The sequence below is a fragment of the Heloderma suspectum genome, chromosome 7, assembly GCF_057233095.1.
Source record: "Heloderma suspectum isolate Gila_16-S chromosome 7, 16-S_ref, whole genome shotgun sequence".
Taxonomy (NCBI): Eukaryota; Metazoa; Chordata; class Lepidosauria; order Squamata; family Helodermatidae; genus Heloderma; species Heloderma suspectum.
In genome coordinates, this window is record NC_139464.1 from 104,806,726 (window position 1) to 104,823,493 (window position 16,768).

General features: G+C 39.1%; 1 protein-coding gene across 8 annotated transcripts in view; it reads left to right on the forward strand.

Annotated features, from left to right (window-relative positions):
• Positions 1 to 16,768, forward strand: part of SRPK2 (SRSF protein kinase 2) — a 144,874-nt gene that overhangs the window by 49,112 nt on the left and 78,994 nt on the right. For 3 of the 8 annotated variants that reach the window (XM_084811468.1, XM_084811469.1, XM_084811471.1), the window contains one exon: positions 7,093 to 7,156. The exons of the other annotated variants lie outside the window; for them this stretch is intronic. In XM_084811468.1, coding sequence (XP_084667594.1) covers positions 7,119 to 7,156 — 38 coding nt within the window. In that variant the 5' untranslated portion in view covers positions 7,093 to 7,118. The remainder of the gene's footprint in view (positions 1 to 7,092; positions 7,157 to 16,768) is intronic. 8 annotated transcript variants of the gene reach the window in all.

Genomic DNA, 16,768 nt, shown 5'->3' on the forward strand with positions numbered 1-16,768 from the left:
GGATTACAAATACTAGTATACAGTATTTATATGTATGTGAGGGGAAACAATAGTAGCCAGCAAGGTGCTATCTAATTCTTCCTTGACATATCTTATACTGAGTTAGATCATTGGTCTACTGTAACTGGCAAAAGCTCTTCAAGGTCTTAGGCAGAGGTCTGAGATCCTTTAACTGGAGATGCCAGGAACTGAACGTGGCACTTTATACAAACATAGCACCTGCACTACCAGCAAAGGTCCTCAGTTTTTAGTATATAAGTAGGAAGAGAACTATTGGGTAGTCTTTTGAAATAACTTACTTTGCTCTGCCTGCAGCTCACTTAGATCACAACTTATATCTTAGTTGACTATTTCAGTCAGTTAAGAACAAATAGTGCCTAACTGTGAGGAAGTGTCATATGACTGTCTCCTAAACCAATTGATCTATAATTGCTACTACCACCTAGTTCTGTATTGTTAATTGCCAACTTACTGTAGAATTATGGCTATCTACAAGTATATATTGGGGGACAAATCCATAAATTTAGGGTCAGACTGTGCATTACCTTCATCAGATGGATGAAGCTAGAAATTGTCCCCAATGTAATGCTCGTCCATGCTGCCACTGTAGCATGGCACATCATTCCCTTCTACCAAGGGTAGAGCATTTCCTGCAAGCATATTGATTTAGGGTGGTTAAAACAAAAAGGGATTGTGAGGAGCTCCAAAAAGATTTCTCCAACCTGGGAGAATGGGCATCCAAATGCCAAATGCAGTTCAGTGTAAGCATGATGTAAAGTGATGCATGTTGGGGCAAAAAAAAATCCCAACTTCTCATATATACTGATAGGATCTAAGCTAGTGGTGACTGACCAAGAAAGAGATCTTAGGGTTGTGGTGGGCAGCTCGATGAAAATCTTGACCCAGTGTGCAGTGGCTGTGAAAAAGGCACATTCCGTGTTAGGCATAATTAGGAAAGGAATTGAAAATAAAACTGCCAATATCATAGTCACCTTATACAAATCTATGGTGCAACCAATACTGTGTATGGTTCTGGTCACCACACCTAAAAAAAGATATTGGAGAAAGTGCAGAAAAGGGCAACTAAACTGATCAAGGGGCTGGTGCATCTCCTCTATGAGGGAAGGTTGCAACAGCTGGGATTGTTTAGCTTGAAAAAAGGAGGGTACAGGGAGACATGATAGAGGTGTACAAATTATGCATGGTATGGAGAAAGTGGATAGGGAGACATTTTTCTCCCTCTCTCATAATACTAGAACCTGGAGTCATCCCATGAAGCTGATTGGTGGGAGATTCAGAAGAGATTAAAGGAAGTGCATCTTTACCAGTGCATAGTTAAACTATGGAATTCTCTTACACAAAATGTAGCAATGGCCACCAGCTTGGATGGCTTTAAAAGTTCCTGGAGGAGAAGGCTATCAGTGGCTTCTAGTCCTGATGCCTATATGCTACTTCAAGTATCAGAGGCAGAATGCCTGTGTACACCAGTTGATGGGGATCTTGGGTAGGAGGGTTCTGTTGCACTCATGTCCTGCTTGGGGGTTTCCTGTGGGCAGCTGATTGATTGCTATGTGGACAGAGTGCTGGACTGGATGGACACTTGGTCTGATCCAGCACGGCTCTTCTTACGTTCTTATGGCTGAATTGAATGAAGATATGTTTCATCAACATTAAGGGATCCTGGTTTTGATATTTGAGATAGATCTGAAACAATTTATGTGCCACACATAAAATTAATCTTAACAAGGGGATGCCAAATTCCTCATTTCTGCAGCAGGTTATGCAAACAAGAATTCTTGTAATGGATGTTATAGCACTGATGGTATGCTTGCTTGTAGCTTTTTCTAGATTTCCTTCATGAAGCCTACTTAGTGTTCACCACTGCAGGTGGGTTTTCTAAGTATGATACCCAAGGCACCTGGGTAAGGCACAGATGCCTTGGGTATCATACTTAAGATGCTGATTTCATAGGTATGAAAATAGAGACAGGAGTAATTGGTGCCACCACCCTTTTTATTAAAAAATTAAATTCAACAAATTAACCGTATACCGTTATAAGTTGCCTACATCAATCTAATTTAAATGTTCTGAATCATAGACATCACTGAATCATAGTTGTACTATAACTAATAACCGAATTCTTACAATTTCTGTACCGAACAAGTAAAAATGGCCGCTTATTGCCAATGCTCCAAACATGATTTGGAGGATCGGGAAAGAGCCATGGGCTTGAGTGTCACCCCCTGCCCCAATGTGCAGCTAAATAGAACATTTCATGGTTTCCTCACATCACAGTTTCCCTCTAAACCAGGTTTGGCAACCTTAATTAATCCTGGTTTGTAATCTTGGTTTTTAGGAATAACTCAGAAAACAAAAAATGGGAAGGCACTAAATGCAGGAAGAGAAGGGAAGAGGCCACCAGATGCATAGAAATATGTTTATTGAACCCAACACGGTTTTAGTATAAATCTTTCTTCAGGGGCACTGTTAGGTACAATGAACTTGGGTCTTGGGTCTCCCTCTCTGTTGCAAAAAAATAGCTGAGATAATGCTTTTCTAGTTCAGAGGCCCTGGCAAACTGGTTTGAAGTAACCAGGAAGTGTTTTATTAAGCCACGTGTGAGGAGCAGGGATGGGGAAACACTTGAGCTAATCGCTCATTCCCATTCCTCCAAATCATGATCTAGAGAGGGGTGCACAGCCTTTTCAACCCTGAGGGCTGTATGTGGTGCTGGGTTACTGTTTTCAAACAGGTATGTTCTTTCTTGTTGTCTCTTCCTTCTTCAGCTCCTTCCTTCTCTTCTCCATCAGACTTTCCTTCACAGCTGTGAAGGAAAGTCTGTTTCCCAAGTTCGTTTTTTCTCTTCTTCTAGTTTGCTCTGCCTTTGTTCAGGCAAAGGGTCTTTTGGAAGAGCTAAACCAAGGTATTACACATATTTTACATTCTTGCCATTGAAACTATTTATCAACAAGCAGGCATAGCAGTAGATACCCCATCTAAATCTTTCATTTCACCTAACTAGTAGTGAACGTAGTGCTCAGAAATGCCTGGCAGCCTGCTACTAATTTACTAATTAACCTGGGTTTATCATCATGCCTTAGGCTATATACCAGAATGCTGCCTCATCATCCACCCAGAAACCTTACCTATTACATTTTAGCAGAAGTGATTTGTCTGTTTTTGAACTCCTCATGCACTCACATCATCATTGCATCCATCTTATTCATAAATGTGTTTTCTTTTTAAATGTTCCATCTTTGTAAAATACTTGATATATCAACATCCCTACAAAAAGACACAATATACATTTTGCTCTCTTTTGTCACAATGTCACCATTCAAACACTGACTATTATATTCTTTCTTTTCTACTTGTAAGTAGTCTGGATTATAATAATTTTTCACCCATGGGGAGTGTGTTTGTGTCATATACTGTAAACAATATTTCCTTTTCTTTCACAGAAACATAATGTTGGATCCAGACTTAGTCATACTTGGAGCAGACCCATTGAAATAAATGGGATTTAAGTTAGTCATGACTAATGTAAGCCCCGTTAATTTAAATGGGTCTTCTTCCAGTATTGCTAAGTCTGGATCCAAACCACAATGTTTTGATTTCTAGAGGGGAAGCTATGTTAGTCTGTGCCAGCAAAAGCAAGAAAGAACCTTGTGGCACCTTAAAGACTAGCACACTTATTATGGCTTGAGATTTTGTGAACTAGAGTCCATTTCAGAGATTAATATTTAAGGTGCCACAAAATTATTTCTTCTTGATAATGTTTTGAACCTATCTTGGGTCCTTCTCAAGTTGCCTTTGAAAGCAAAGAGGAAACCAGTGCGATGTTACTTGTCTCTTTTCCTTGGTTCTACTGTCATTAGAGTAATTGTTCTTCGCTCACAGTCTTGACACTGAAAGCCACTTTATTATATACGTTACTCCTCCAATGAAGTAGTCCTACTCCAGTGGTTGTCTCTATAGCTTTTCACTGTAGCTTCATAAGGAAAGTAAACCAGCGCCAAAATGAATTAGAGGTGTTGCATGTTCTGCACTGCGAAGAGAAAACTCCCTGGAAAAGACCCTGATGCTGGGAAAGACTGAAGGCAAAAGGAGAAGGGGACGGCAGAGGATGAGATGGCTAGATAGCATCACGGATGCAATGAATATGAACTTGAGCACGCTCCGGGAGAGAGCGCAGGACAGGAAGGCCTGGCGTGCTATGGTCCATGGGGTCACGAAGAGTCGAACACGACTGAACGACTGAACAACAACAACAATGTTCTGCACGAGTCAGGTGTTGCTCTGAGGTGTTTATATGATACAGTCAGCCATTCATTTATTGCATTAGAACTCCAGTCCCCCTTCGAATATCGAAATGGTGTAGCTACTGCAAGTAGCTAGTCAAAAGAAAACAAGGATTACATAGCCTCCCTTTTCCAAGTTATGCAGCGTTTGTTCACATATTGTCTCCAGTTTGTTGTCTAAACCCCAGAATTAAAAAGTTGGAGGGAAATTAATAAATCACCAAATAGTAAACCACCCCTAAGAAGACATCTGATAATTTCTGAGAGAAAATCCGTAGTTTCTTCCATTTCTTGTTTGTCCTGGCGGGGTGGGATAATGTCCATTGTCACTGGACAATGTTAAATTGAAATCTCTAGTCCAATTTCTTATCCTTTCTTCATTGGATGGAATACATGATTCTTCCCTAACTTTAAAAAAAAAATCTCCCTGTAAATAATTCAGAACTGTCAGCATTTCTCTGCCCCACCCCCAAGTTAAACCCACTTAGTTCCTTCAGTCTTTCCTTGTTTGGGTTGTTGTCTTAGACCATCTGTGTAGCTTTTTTGTGAATTTTGTCCAGCTTACCAACATTGTTCATGTAACACCTGAAACTGAATACAGTACTCAAAAGAGTCCTGATCAATGTTGATAGAACAGCACTATTTTCTGAATGTTTGGAATGATACTTCTGTGAATACAGTGTAAAACATTATTGGACTTCTTCATCATTATCACACTGATATCACATTTCTTAATTTTTTTTTTGGAAATGTTGCTGCTTAGTCATTTATTCCCTGTCTTAGGGCCAAAGTTACATGAAAAACGTACGAGGCAATATCTAACAGGACTGCTATGATCCCGCCGATGGTGTTGCGCCAATAGTAGCATCCCTCCTGTGTCAAAGATCACCTTATGGGGGATGGGGGGTTCATCAGAACCACAGTACAGGAGGAAAAGTTTAAACAATTCTCCCCAGGAGCCGTGGGCCCAATCCTGATCCCCACCGCCACTATTTTAAAAGTACAAAATAATCAGGCAACACCAAACCAATGGGCGGCATCCTATTGTGCCCATGTGCCGGCATGAGTGACCGCTTGCACAACGGGGATTTAGCACTTCATAAAACAAGTGCTGAAACTAGCAGGAACACTTGTTTCCGTATCAGGGCAGGTCAGCGGAGCTCCCTTCTGAGAGCTCTGCTGACTTGCCATATTCCGGAAACGAGCCTTTGCACTAGTTTTGACTTGCTTTATGAGGCACTGAATCTCCATTGAACGAGTGGTTGCTCCTGCTGGTGCATGTACACAATAGGATACTTCCCGTGGTTTGGTGTTGCATGATTATTTTGTACTTTTAAAATGGTGGTGGTGGGGATCAGGATTGAGTCCATGACTCCTGAGGGGAGTGGTTTAACCTTTTCTTCCTGTGCTGTGGTTCTGATGAATCCCCCCTCCCCCAAGCTGCTGTTTGACACAGGAGTGATGCTGTCTTTGGCAATAATAGCATTTCTCTCTGTAACAAATAGTTTCTGAGTGTGTGTTTGCATTGTTTCGCTTGGACCACAGCACAGGAGGAAAGGGTTAAGCCCCTCCCTTGTAGGCCCAGTGCTGATCACTTTCCCTCTGGCCACTATTTTAAAAGTAAAAAATATATATTGCACAATGCCAGACTGCATGTTTAACATAACATGTTATTTGGCACTTAGATTTGTGTACTTGTTCTCCTTTTGTATTTGTAAGAGTTTTCCTTGCTAAAATTCATTTTGTTATTTGTCTAGATTTTTAGCTTACTGAGATGCTTCTGAATGTTTAAATATATTCTGTGGGAAAGATGTTAACATTCAGTGTATATTTCACAGCATATTTCATTAATATTAAGCATGTAGTTAATGTAGTTTTCATACAGTCAGAGTAAAACTGATGAAGTACAGTTGAAAAATACAGCGTATTTGGAAACACTTGGGATTTTGGCAGGGGAGGGGGCAAGGGAGCAAGGGAGCATTTGTATATAATATGATTTTAACTTGATCCTGTGACATAGAAATCACAGGTGGCATGGCAGAGACCCCCTCTCTGGAAACACGAGTAAAATTGATCTGGCTTTTAACATCTCTGTTCTAGTTGGTGTTGTCAGATCATTTCAGCTTAAGCAAATATAATATGTCAGCCTAGCTCTGAAAGGAGGTATTGCTGTTTTTTGGTTGAGATCATTAGGAGGGGAAAACTTCAGGTGGGGGAAAGCACCTCTTTTTAAACTTTCATATTATGGTGCCTATGTGATATTAATTTGGGGATTCAGATTATTTAATACTGCTAATGATCACATGTGTGCACACGCATCCATTCACACATACATACACCCTTTATGACAAAAATGTTTTGAAAACCATTTTCTGGAATCTCTTGAAATAACAACTTGTAACAAATAGATTTCTTGCTGTCCAGCTGTGTAACTCCATAAACCATTTTTTGGATTTTTTTCTTAGTAGCTGGAATGTGCCTCTGCATGCAGTCTTTTTAAAGAATCATCTGGTAAATGTCAGTTCAACCTCAAAAAAGGAAACACCCCTCTGTGTAAAAGAAATGGTACTTCCTGCTTTCATAAACAGTCATGTGCATAGTTTAGCAAGGCCTGATGCCTCTGGAGCATTTTCTTTTATAGCACCATTGAATCTGCCTCTGCAGAAGTACAGTGAATCGTGTGGCTTCATTTGGAACAAAGGGGATTAGTGGAAAAAAATCTCTCACTAATAAAGCATTGGAAAACAAGGGCAGGCAGTCTTTGGTTGTGAATATTTTCTGATTTTTCCAGAAATCAAGCAGAAGATTGAGCTGCTGATGTCAGTTAACTCTGAGAAGTCGTCCTCTTCAGAAAGGTACAGCTACAAACCCTGCATGAACAATCAATGGTGTAGTATTGCTAAGACGCAGCATAGGGTATTTTTCCTGTCAGGTCTGCCGATTGTGTTGATGTATTGCATGCTTGCCATTGTAATGTATTTATTGAATCTGTGTTTCTTGTTAAGTTTTGTGACATTTGCGAAGGGGTATTGTTTGTTTCATTTTTTTAAAAAATGAAGTCTACTCTGTCTAGCATGTAAATCCATAATACAGTCTTTTGGTACACATGTATGTTTATACTGTTGCTGCAGTGTGTGTGTTTTCCACCCCTGAAAGCATCTTGTTTTTAAAAAACAGATTGTAAGATGTTGTATGTACAGGTTTCAGATAATATTACTTACAAATTAGCATAAATCTTTAATTTAGAGAAAATATAATCTGGTAAAAGCATTAATTATATTGTGTTGAAAGGGAGTGTCCTTTGCCTAATAGCTTAGGAATTGCAAACCAGTGAATTAGTCACATTATGTGAGAGAGATGTGATGCTGCCTCAAGTCTGTGCTAGGAAATGGAGCAGTCACTGCATGCAGTAATGGTTCATGCCTGCAGGTAAGGACAAAATGACTCAGAAGTATTTTAGAGCAATCGTTCTATTTGTCAATCTGTTTCTAATATTCACAAGCAGTTGAATTAATATTATATGATTTATGTAACATTTTGGGTTTCCTAGTATGCATTGTGGCTAACAAACAAACCTGTTCAACCATCTTTTGCTTTAAAATTAATTTTCCCCCCTAGAATGTATGGTAAATAAAATATATTTCATATATGGCAAAGCTAGTTCTATTTTTAAAAATGCATGTATCTTTCCATATCTGATCTTCTATTTTTGGTAGCCATTTCCTTTATTGGAAATGACGGCATAATTAATTTAGTGAACCTAAATGCTAATTTTACATTGAGTATTCATCAGCATGTATGTAAGAGAACACAATTCCAATGCATTGATGCATCTTAACTAATCAGGAGGAGATAAGGCATATAATTTAAAAGGAAGCCTCTGCGATATGTACAGCTTTAAAACAGGAGCAGTTTCATTGGATTTATAAGTGTAAAAAGGGAGAGCATGTGACAATAACCAAAAAGGGCAGCATTTATGTTGCATTTTTATGACCCAATATCACAGCAAGGAGAAATACATAAAATGGTGTGTGGGGTGGGGTAGGGGAAGAGAGACACGTGTGTGTGTATGTGTATGTATTTTTAAAGGGTGCATTTCTAGAATTTGAGACAAATAATGAAAGTATTTAGGTTTTTTGCCATAGAAACAGAAGCTCAGAATTAAAATGCTAATTGAGTTCAGCGCTCAGTTTTTCCATTCCTAACCTGGTTCTATATGAGCTGTAAATGTTATGCCAATAAAATGGTGGTGATGATGACGTGAGGGAGGAGGCTGGAGATGAAAATAGCAAGAGAAAGAATGCCAAGTGTGATTTTAGGTTTTCTCTTAAGGAATGGCACTGATACTGGGGTAAAGCCAATTATAACACTGTTATTTGCTAAATATGTATATTATGAAGGAGCTGATAGCTCATGCTACTCAGAAATATATTTTAACTCTCGGATGAAAACTGGCAGCTGATTGGAATTAATCTGCCTCCTTAATGGATAATTGCACCTAATTAGATAAGGAGGAAGTAAATTTAAGGGCAGAGATTGTGCTAATGGGCCATGAAAAATGTCCTTGATTGGAGAGGGCAGAGGGAAGTAACAGCATATATCATAACATGTATATAAATGCATATACAGTATAAATATTTTTTTAAACCTGCAAATTGTAAAGAAGCCCATTCCAGGGATTAGATATGGTTAAACATGAAATGTTAGATGCAATTTTGTGCAGATTATTAGCTCTTTGGTGTAATTACATAAATATATGCTGTATAAAAATAAGTGACTGCAGAAGTCTGTCTTGTTTGCAGTGGCCCCAATCTACACTTAAGTGAGACTAACTTTCTCTGAATTGGCGCCTGTGTATGTTAAAAACATATGTGTATACTACTGATTATAGGAGGCAATCTTATTTTAGATTCTTTATGACACTGACACATTACTTGGGAAAGGTCGGCCAGCATTTTATTTTATTTTTATTTTTTATGTTTTGCTATCAGCTGGGAAACCTAAAGTTGGGCATCAGTGTAAGATGAACATAAGCACTTGAAAATTGTGCACATTCACATGCACACATTGAAAGCATCAATAAGGGAACTTTGTGGTCTCTGTGCAGGCACACAGATGGGAAAACCTGCACAGAACATATCTGGAACATTCTAGAGCTAGACCCACTCATTTTTTGCTTGTGTACATTCATCAACACCACTTGGAGACTAGACAGTGTGTGAAAACCATGCCAGTTTGTCCACATTCTCCATGCCCTCATGTTCATGTGTGCAATCACTGGTGTTTAGGCACACTTTCAATTAAACTTGTGTTAACTACAACATTATACATGTGCATGCTCATGCAGTAACCTGAATTTTATGGAAATGTTTCTAATGCCCTAAATTAATCGGAATCTGATTGGGATGTTTGACTATTTATTAAACAAAACAAAAAAGGACACTAGATTAATTTTATGCGCTGTATAAATATCTCATTTTTTCCTGTAGCTAAAGTATTTGAACTGAAATACTTGATGAGGAAAATGTTAAAATGAAACACACTAAATATAATATTCAAACAAATTCAAATCTTTACTTGGAAATTATTTTTGTAGGAAAATTTATAAATATTATAAGATACGGCAACCCAGTAGCATATAGTTCTCTTTAATTGTTTAAATGTTAAGGGGGGGGGGGGATGAAGAGACCTTGGAAACTAACACACTAATTGTAGCATATATGCATGCTTTCTAGGGATTTTACTGATTTGACTGGTATTGTATCCCTTCATTATGCTAGTAATTTTATGAAGCAATGCATTTTTAGAATTGGGCAATTTTCTGCTGAAAAAAATATAGTGGTGGGAAAAATATAGTGGTGGAAAAATGTCCTTTATGTAAAGCTTTCTCCCTCACGTCACTGCACATATGGTGTCAATAATCCTGTAGTCTTAATACAACTGCTACATTGAAGATTTACTTATTTAGGGCACATCATATGCACGTTTAGACAGAAAAAAAAGCCCTACAATTGAGTTGTAGGGTTTTTTTCTGTCTAAACATGCGCAAGATTTCGCCTTAAGTTCTGATAGGAAATGGACCTGGTAATGGAGCAACGATAAAAGGGACACTGCTATTTCTTGCTCTCCTAGAGAAATTGACCCACTGGGTGCAGCTCTCTAGAAATGTAGTCAAGCCTAATACTTTCTATATTGTTGGGTATCCCTTTACACTATATTGATCATGGTATATCTCTTTCTAAAGCTTCCTTAGGCCATCAGTCTTTTTAGAAAGACACATTTAGCTAAATACATTCTGTGTGCATATACCTTAGTGTTTAACTTACATGATAATCTTTCCTTCCTTCAGTCATCCTATGTTTTTCTCTGAAAACTAGACATGATCTTTGTTAATTTATACTGATTCATTGTTTTATTTTGTATTCATTTACATTTGTATCCTGTTGATCAACTCAATAAAAAGAATTACAATGTTTTTAAAAATTGAAAGACCACTGGAAAAATACAGACTTTTGACCTCTTCTGCCTGTCCTCCACTCCATAAAGGAGTCTGCAAAAGGTGTATATTAGTTTAGTGAACTGGAAGGTGAATGCCCCAGATAAAGATGTTCAGCATCTTTCTGATAATATTTTTTTTCTTGCATGGCAGTGGAAAATTTGTAGTAAATTATCGTTGTAAATAAGTGCAGGTATACTGGCCCCTAATAAACTTTACCAGTTGGCATTCATGCATGTACCTAAATGTTGTAAGACAGTTTTGAGTGGTGATCTGGCAAGGTATTGCAATTACCTCTCTGTAGGGAGTAGCAAGACAGACATGGCCTTGCTGTAGCCCGCTCTGTGTAGATAAATGATGCTAGTAGCTCACCGTAGAGCTGTATCCTCCAATCATAGTGAGACAGGAATTAATTCAGTTAAGTGGCTTGCTGCTGTTCTGGGGTGAGTAGGAGCTGCCCTGGGTGAGAGAGCATGTAAGTAGCAGCAAACTTCATCATGTAAGTTGTAGCAAACTGACCCTCCTACTGTTGTTTCCACTCCTTTCTTTTGCTGTGACCACTGCCAGTCTGCACGATCACTGTAGCCTACTATAGCTTATTTAACCCATGGTGGGTTAGACTGTGTTTGTGTGGCCATTTTGAATAATTAGCTCCCGGCAGGGGGTTGCCTTGGTTAGTTGTGTTGTTCAAACCCAGGTTATTTGAGGGTTATTTAACCCTCAAACAACCCATGCTGTCCCTGCTAGTTCTAATTTGAGAAGCACAGCACAGGGCAGCAACATTTGTATGTGGATGTTCTTCCCTCTCAGGGTTTTAAAGGGTTGCTAAGGAGAATGTAATACAGTGACAATAACAAGGGGTGGGCGACAGCTGTGCTAGGAGAAAACTTTGGAGTAGTAGAGATGGCAGGTGCGGAACCCAGGCCAGGAAAGCATTCCCTTTCAAACTTATTTTGAAGGCTAGATTATTGCTTAAATAAATCATGAAAAACAAGAGGTAAACCAGTTGGTTTGCATCTTTCAGCTTGATCTTGCTTTGTAGCCGGGCGTTGGACCAGGTGGCCCCTTTCAGTTCAGCTTCAATGTTTTATATGTATTTTGGCAGGGGATCCTTCAAATCTCTTTTCAGAACATTGATGGCTTTCTTTGACTTCCTCTGAGAAATCAACAAGTTCCCCCAATCATATTCACAACTGCTAAATGATTTCTTAGCATTTCATTTGCAGTGCATTTTGGGTTGGACAGGTAGTGGTAAACTGCACATTTGCAGCTCTGATTTTTCTGGCTCTTTTCCTTTATGCTGATCTGATGGCACAGGTGTCACTATGTAGTTAATGGTGATTGGTGAAATGGTCAGGGCCAGAATATTTGCCCTATGTGTGTGTCTTTGCCAAATACAGGATAAAAACAACAATATGTGCATGTTTGATGTACAAAGAAACCAGCTTACATTTTTTATTTCCACCTGTAAGGTAAATTAGACTGATACACAATTGGCACAGAGCCACTTTTTGGAGTTTAATTGGCTGAGCAGGGATTTGAAACTGGAATTCCCACATTCAAACTCCACACACAATGTCCATCACAGCATGCTAGATCACAGAATGTTTTTTTTTTTTCTTTCAAAACTGATGTGTTTCAGAGCTACATTTTCAGGCCAATACTCAAAAGGAGTGGAAGAGTACAATGGAAGGTCTTGTGGACTGAAAGGAGAGGGAAAAAGTGTTACAGTAAGGCAAGAGATAGCATTACTATCCCATAGTGAAAAAGGGGGTTGAGAGGTTTTGCTTTTTCTCTACTTTTTGTCCATTTAGTTTATTGCCTCGAACCCTATGTGTTCTTCTTTTTAATAATTGTTCTTTGCAGAGTAAATGAAATGCTGATTTTCCTTGATGGTTTTACTACCCAGAGGTCAGCTAGTAAGAAACTGAGAATACTATGATAATAAATCTATGAAACAGGATGTGGAGGGGAAAAATGTTGAGGAAGTTATTCAAAATGCATTGACCATGTTCCCAATGTTTATGTGTTCTTATTGACAGCTAGGGCCCTACTGTCAAGAATTGTGCTGCATAAACAGTGGGGTTGCACATGGAGAATATTCCCTGACATTGAAGTGAATGGGGCAGCCTTCCTTATGTAGACCTCTCTCTGTATTTTGGAGTTCCTGGTTGTGTGTGTGTGTGTGTGCGTGCGCGCGCGCGCATGTTCGCACATCCCAACACATCACAACTGCTGGGCTGGGATGCTTTTGAAAACAGATAAGGTGCCTCATAGTTCAATCAGGTACACAGTACTCTGTGTTTCACATACAGTAAATTGCATTTTGAGTAGATGCACTTAATTAATTTTTAATCCTGTAGCTGCAGACGTAATTAAATTGCATTAAATGTTGGGGATCAGTATTTGGTTGTCATATTTTATGAACTTTTCAACTTTTAAAGCGGAGTAGTAGTTTGCTTTGTGGGCTCTTATGGGCACTGCAGTAGGATAAACTGCCAAGAACCCCAGCTGTATCTGCAGTTCCTTGATACATGTGTGGCCTGAAAGAGCAAAATATATTTTTTGCAAGTAATTGCCTATTATAAGTTGTATATTCCATAAAAGTCTTCCTGTATTTAGCTCCATCTACTCTGATTTCCCACAGCTTCCAAATTTTCCCCTCAAAGTTTATAGTAGATTATATATCTTTGCAAGCAGTTTTCTGGCTTCATATCTATTCATATCCACTTCATTTGTTTGACTTTACACTACTCCTGAGTTTCATGTTTTGCATTATTATTAGTGTTGGAGAAAATATTTACTGTAGATATGTTGCTATTTCCCCATTTTTCCCCTTTTTGAAATCACCAAATTAACCCAACATTTTCATACCTTTTGACTTGCTGCTCAGCCCTCAAATTCAACAGCACTGTTAAAGCTGTGAAGGTTTTGAGTCTTCACAGTGCAAAATGGTAACTTTTATCTGAGCACAAATTCAGAAATTGCTATTTCTGCAGAATCTCTTAATAGTATTCACATGATAGAGAAATGGAATGCTGCACATTCACCTAGTGATCCTCCTTACAACAAGTATTATGGGCACATCCATTATTCGTAGTGTTTTAGAGCTTCCACTCAATTAAATATGCAGATGTAAACATTATAGTGTGTACATTCAAAGTAAATGTTTAAGTACATGGAAAATGAAAATACTAAACTTTTGAAGGATAAGGGTGCAGTCCTATGCACATTTGCTTGGAATTCTTGAATTCAGTGGAGCTGAATAAACATGCATAGCATTGGGCTGCATATGTACTTCTCCTTCTATCATTTTCCCACCATTATATACTGCTTTTATCATAAAATCATGGCTGTTTCCTGATGCATAAAAGGGTCTGGAGCGTGTTATAAATGCTTGACATATTTGTCTACCATTTTGACATTTTTCGATTTAATTTGTAATATTATTTTCTAAGGGCTACTTAGGGGGATGAAAATCTTATTGCAGAGCTGAATAGAGATTATGCATTCTGAAGGATGCACAGATGGGATATTTGTGTGCTTAGCTGAAGCCAGGATGACAGAACATCTTGAGGAGACATTGATGACTTGTGCAAGATTGCCATTTAGGATGACTGTTATTCATGAGGATCTAGTGCTGTTATTGAACAGAGCAGCATCTAATCTTTGGTGGAAATATATTGGGGACCTTGAGAAAATGGTTGTAAATGGCTGCAACAGTCCTTTATGTACTAGGCTAGACAAAATATGTATGTTTAGGATATTCATGTTAATATCAACAAATATAGGAGAGGGGGAGGGGGTTAAATAAAAGGACTGATATTGGGCCTATGGCTGTTGATTTGAAAGCAAAATGGGGCCATCCATAAATAACATAGTAGTTTCTGTGTACTCAAGAGGCTCCCTAGGTAAGCTGAAATATATTAGTTTGGAAATTAAAAGGAAGACAAATTCATCCTCTCTCTCTCACACACACACACATGCACACGCACACACACTCACGCACGCGTGCGCGCACACACACGCACACGCACACAAGGTCCAACAAGAACCTAAGCTTAGTGACTTACAGGACCTATGGAATGTTGATAACAGCTGAGCCATAGAGAGTTGAGGGCAAAAAGTTGAGGGCAACTGGCAAAAAAGAGAAAAGACTAGAAAATGGAAGAGCTGCTAGCCATAATGGTTACATACTACCTCCAGGATCATTGGCACCATGCCTTTGAATACTAGCTGCTGGGGAACAATAGGAGAGGGTCTATTGCCCTCATGTCCTGTGACTGTTATGTCTAGGGAGAATCCAGTTGTCTACTGATAGGATGTAAATTTGGAGTTAGATGGGGGTTCAAGGAAAACAAATCTTGAAATCTCTAACATGCAATACACCCATCCATCCATCCATTCATTCATCTACATTCAGGGAAAGGGAAGCTCTGCACCCAAGGATTTGGCAGTTACTTTAAATTCATTATGTAATTCCTCATTTCAGCAACTAGCAATGTGACATTCTGTTTTCTGCCCATTGTTCACAGTTTTTCCCCTAATGGTTTTCCACCATTCCTTTTCTCTATCCACATTTCCAAAGCTCCCCTTCTGTTTCCATTAATCTGCTGCCTTCTCCACCTGCTATACCTGTGCTTCTTCTGTCTTTTCCTGTTGTCCTGTTCTTCCTCTCTCTAAGATAACAGCTCAGTCAATGGCAGTAAGGAACCCCTCTGCCTTCCCTGCCTGTCTGTGATGTTGAGGTAGTTCAGCCAATTGCTGCAAAAGGTTTTACCATCACTTTGTTGTTCAGTTGTTAAGTCGTGTCCGACTCTTTGTGACCCCATGGACCATAGCATGCCAGGCCTTCCTGTCCTCCGCTCTCTCCTGGAGTGTGCTCAAGTTCATATTCATTGCATCGGTGATGCTATCTAGCCATCTCATCCTCTGCCGTCCCCTTCTCCTTTTGCCTTCAATCTGTCCCAGCATCAGAGTCTTTTCCAGTACATTTTCTCTTTGCATTAGATGGCCAAAATATTTGAGCTTCAGCTTCAGTATCTGTCCTTCCAATGAGCAGTCAGGGTTGATTTCCTTTAGGATTGACTGATTTGACCTCCTTGCAGTTCAGGGGACTCGTAAGAGTCTTCTCCAGCACCACAGTTCGAACGCATCAATTCTTCGGCGCTCAGCCTTCCTTATAGTCCAGCTCTCACAGCCATACCTTACTACTGGGAAAACCATAGCTTTGATTAGACGGACCTTTGTCGGCAAGGTGATGTCTTTGCTTCTGACTATGCTGTCTAGGATTGCCATAGCTTTCCTCCCAAGGAGCAAGCGTCTTTTAATTTCATGGCTACAGTCACCGTCTGCGGTGATCTTGGAGCCCAAGAAAATAAAATCTGTCACTGCTTCCATTTCTTCCCCTTCTATATGCCAGGAAGTGATGGGGCCAGATGCCATGATCTTCGTTTTTTTAATGTTGAGTTTCAAACCAGCTTTTGCACTCCCCACTTTCCGACCTGTGATTCATCCAACCTGGCGTTTCTCATGATGTACTCTGCATATAAGTTAAATAAGCAGGGCGACAGTATATAGCCTTGTTGTACTCCTTTCCCAATTTTGAACCAATCGGTTGTTCCATGTCCGGTTCTTACTGTTGCTTCTTGACCCTTGTACAGGTTTCTCAGGAGACAGGTAAAGTGGTCTGGTACTCCCATCTCTTTAAGACTTTGCCACAGTTTGTTGTGATACCATCACTACTACAGTACAATATCTTAGTACTTCACAATATAGAGTACCAAAGCAAGCTTCTGGTTCTATCATGAAAATATTCATAAATAATGTTATATTGACAAATCATGGATTTTTGCAGTGCCTAGATTGTGCTAGATATTTAATAACGAACTATTTATTACAGCCAGAAACAATTATGTGTAGAAGGTGGTTAATCAAGGAGAAACAATTGTGAAAGTCTAAAGTTTGTATT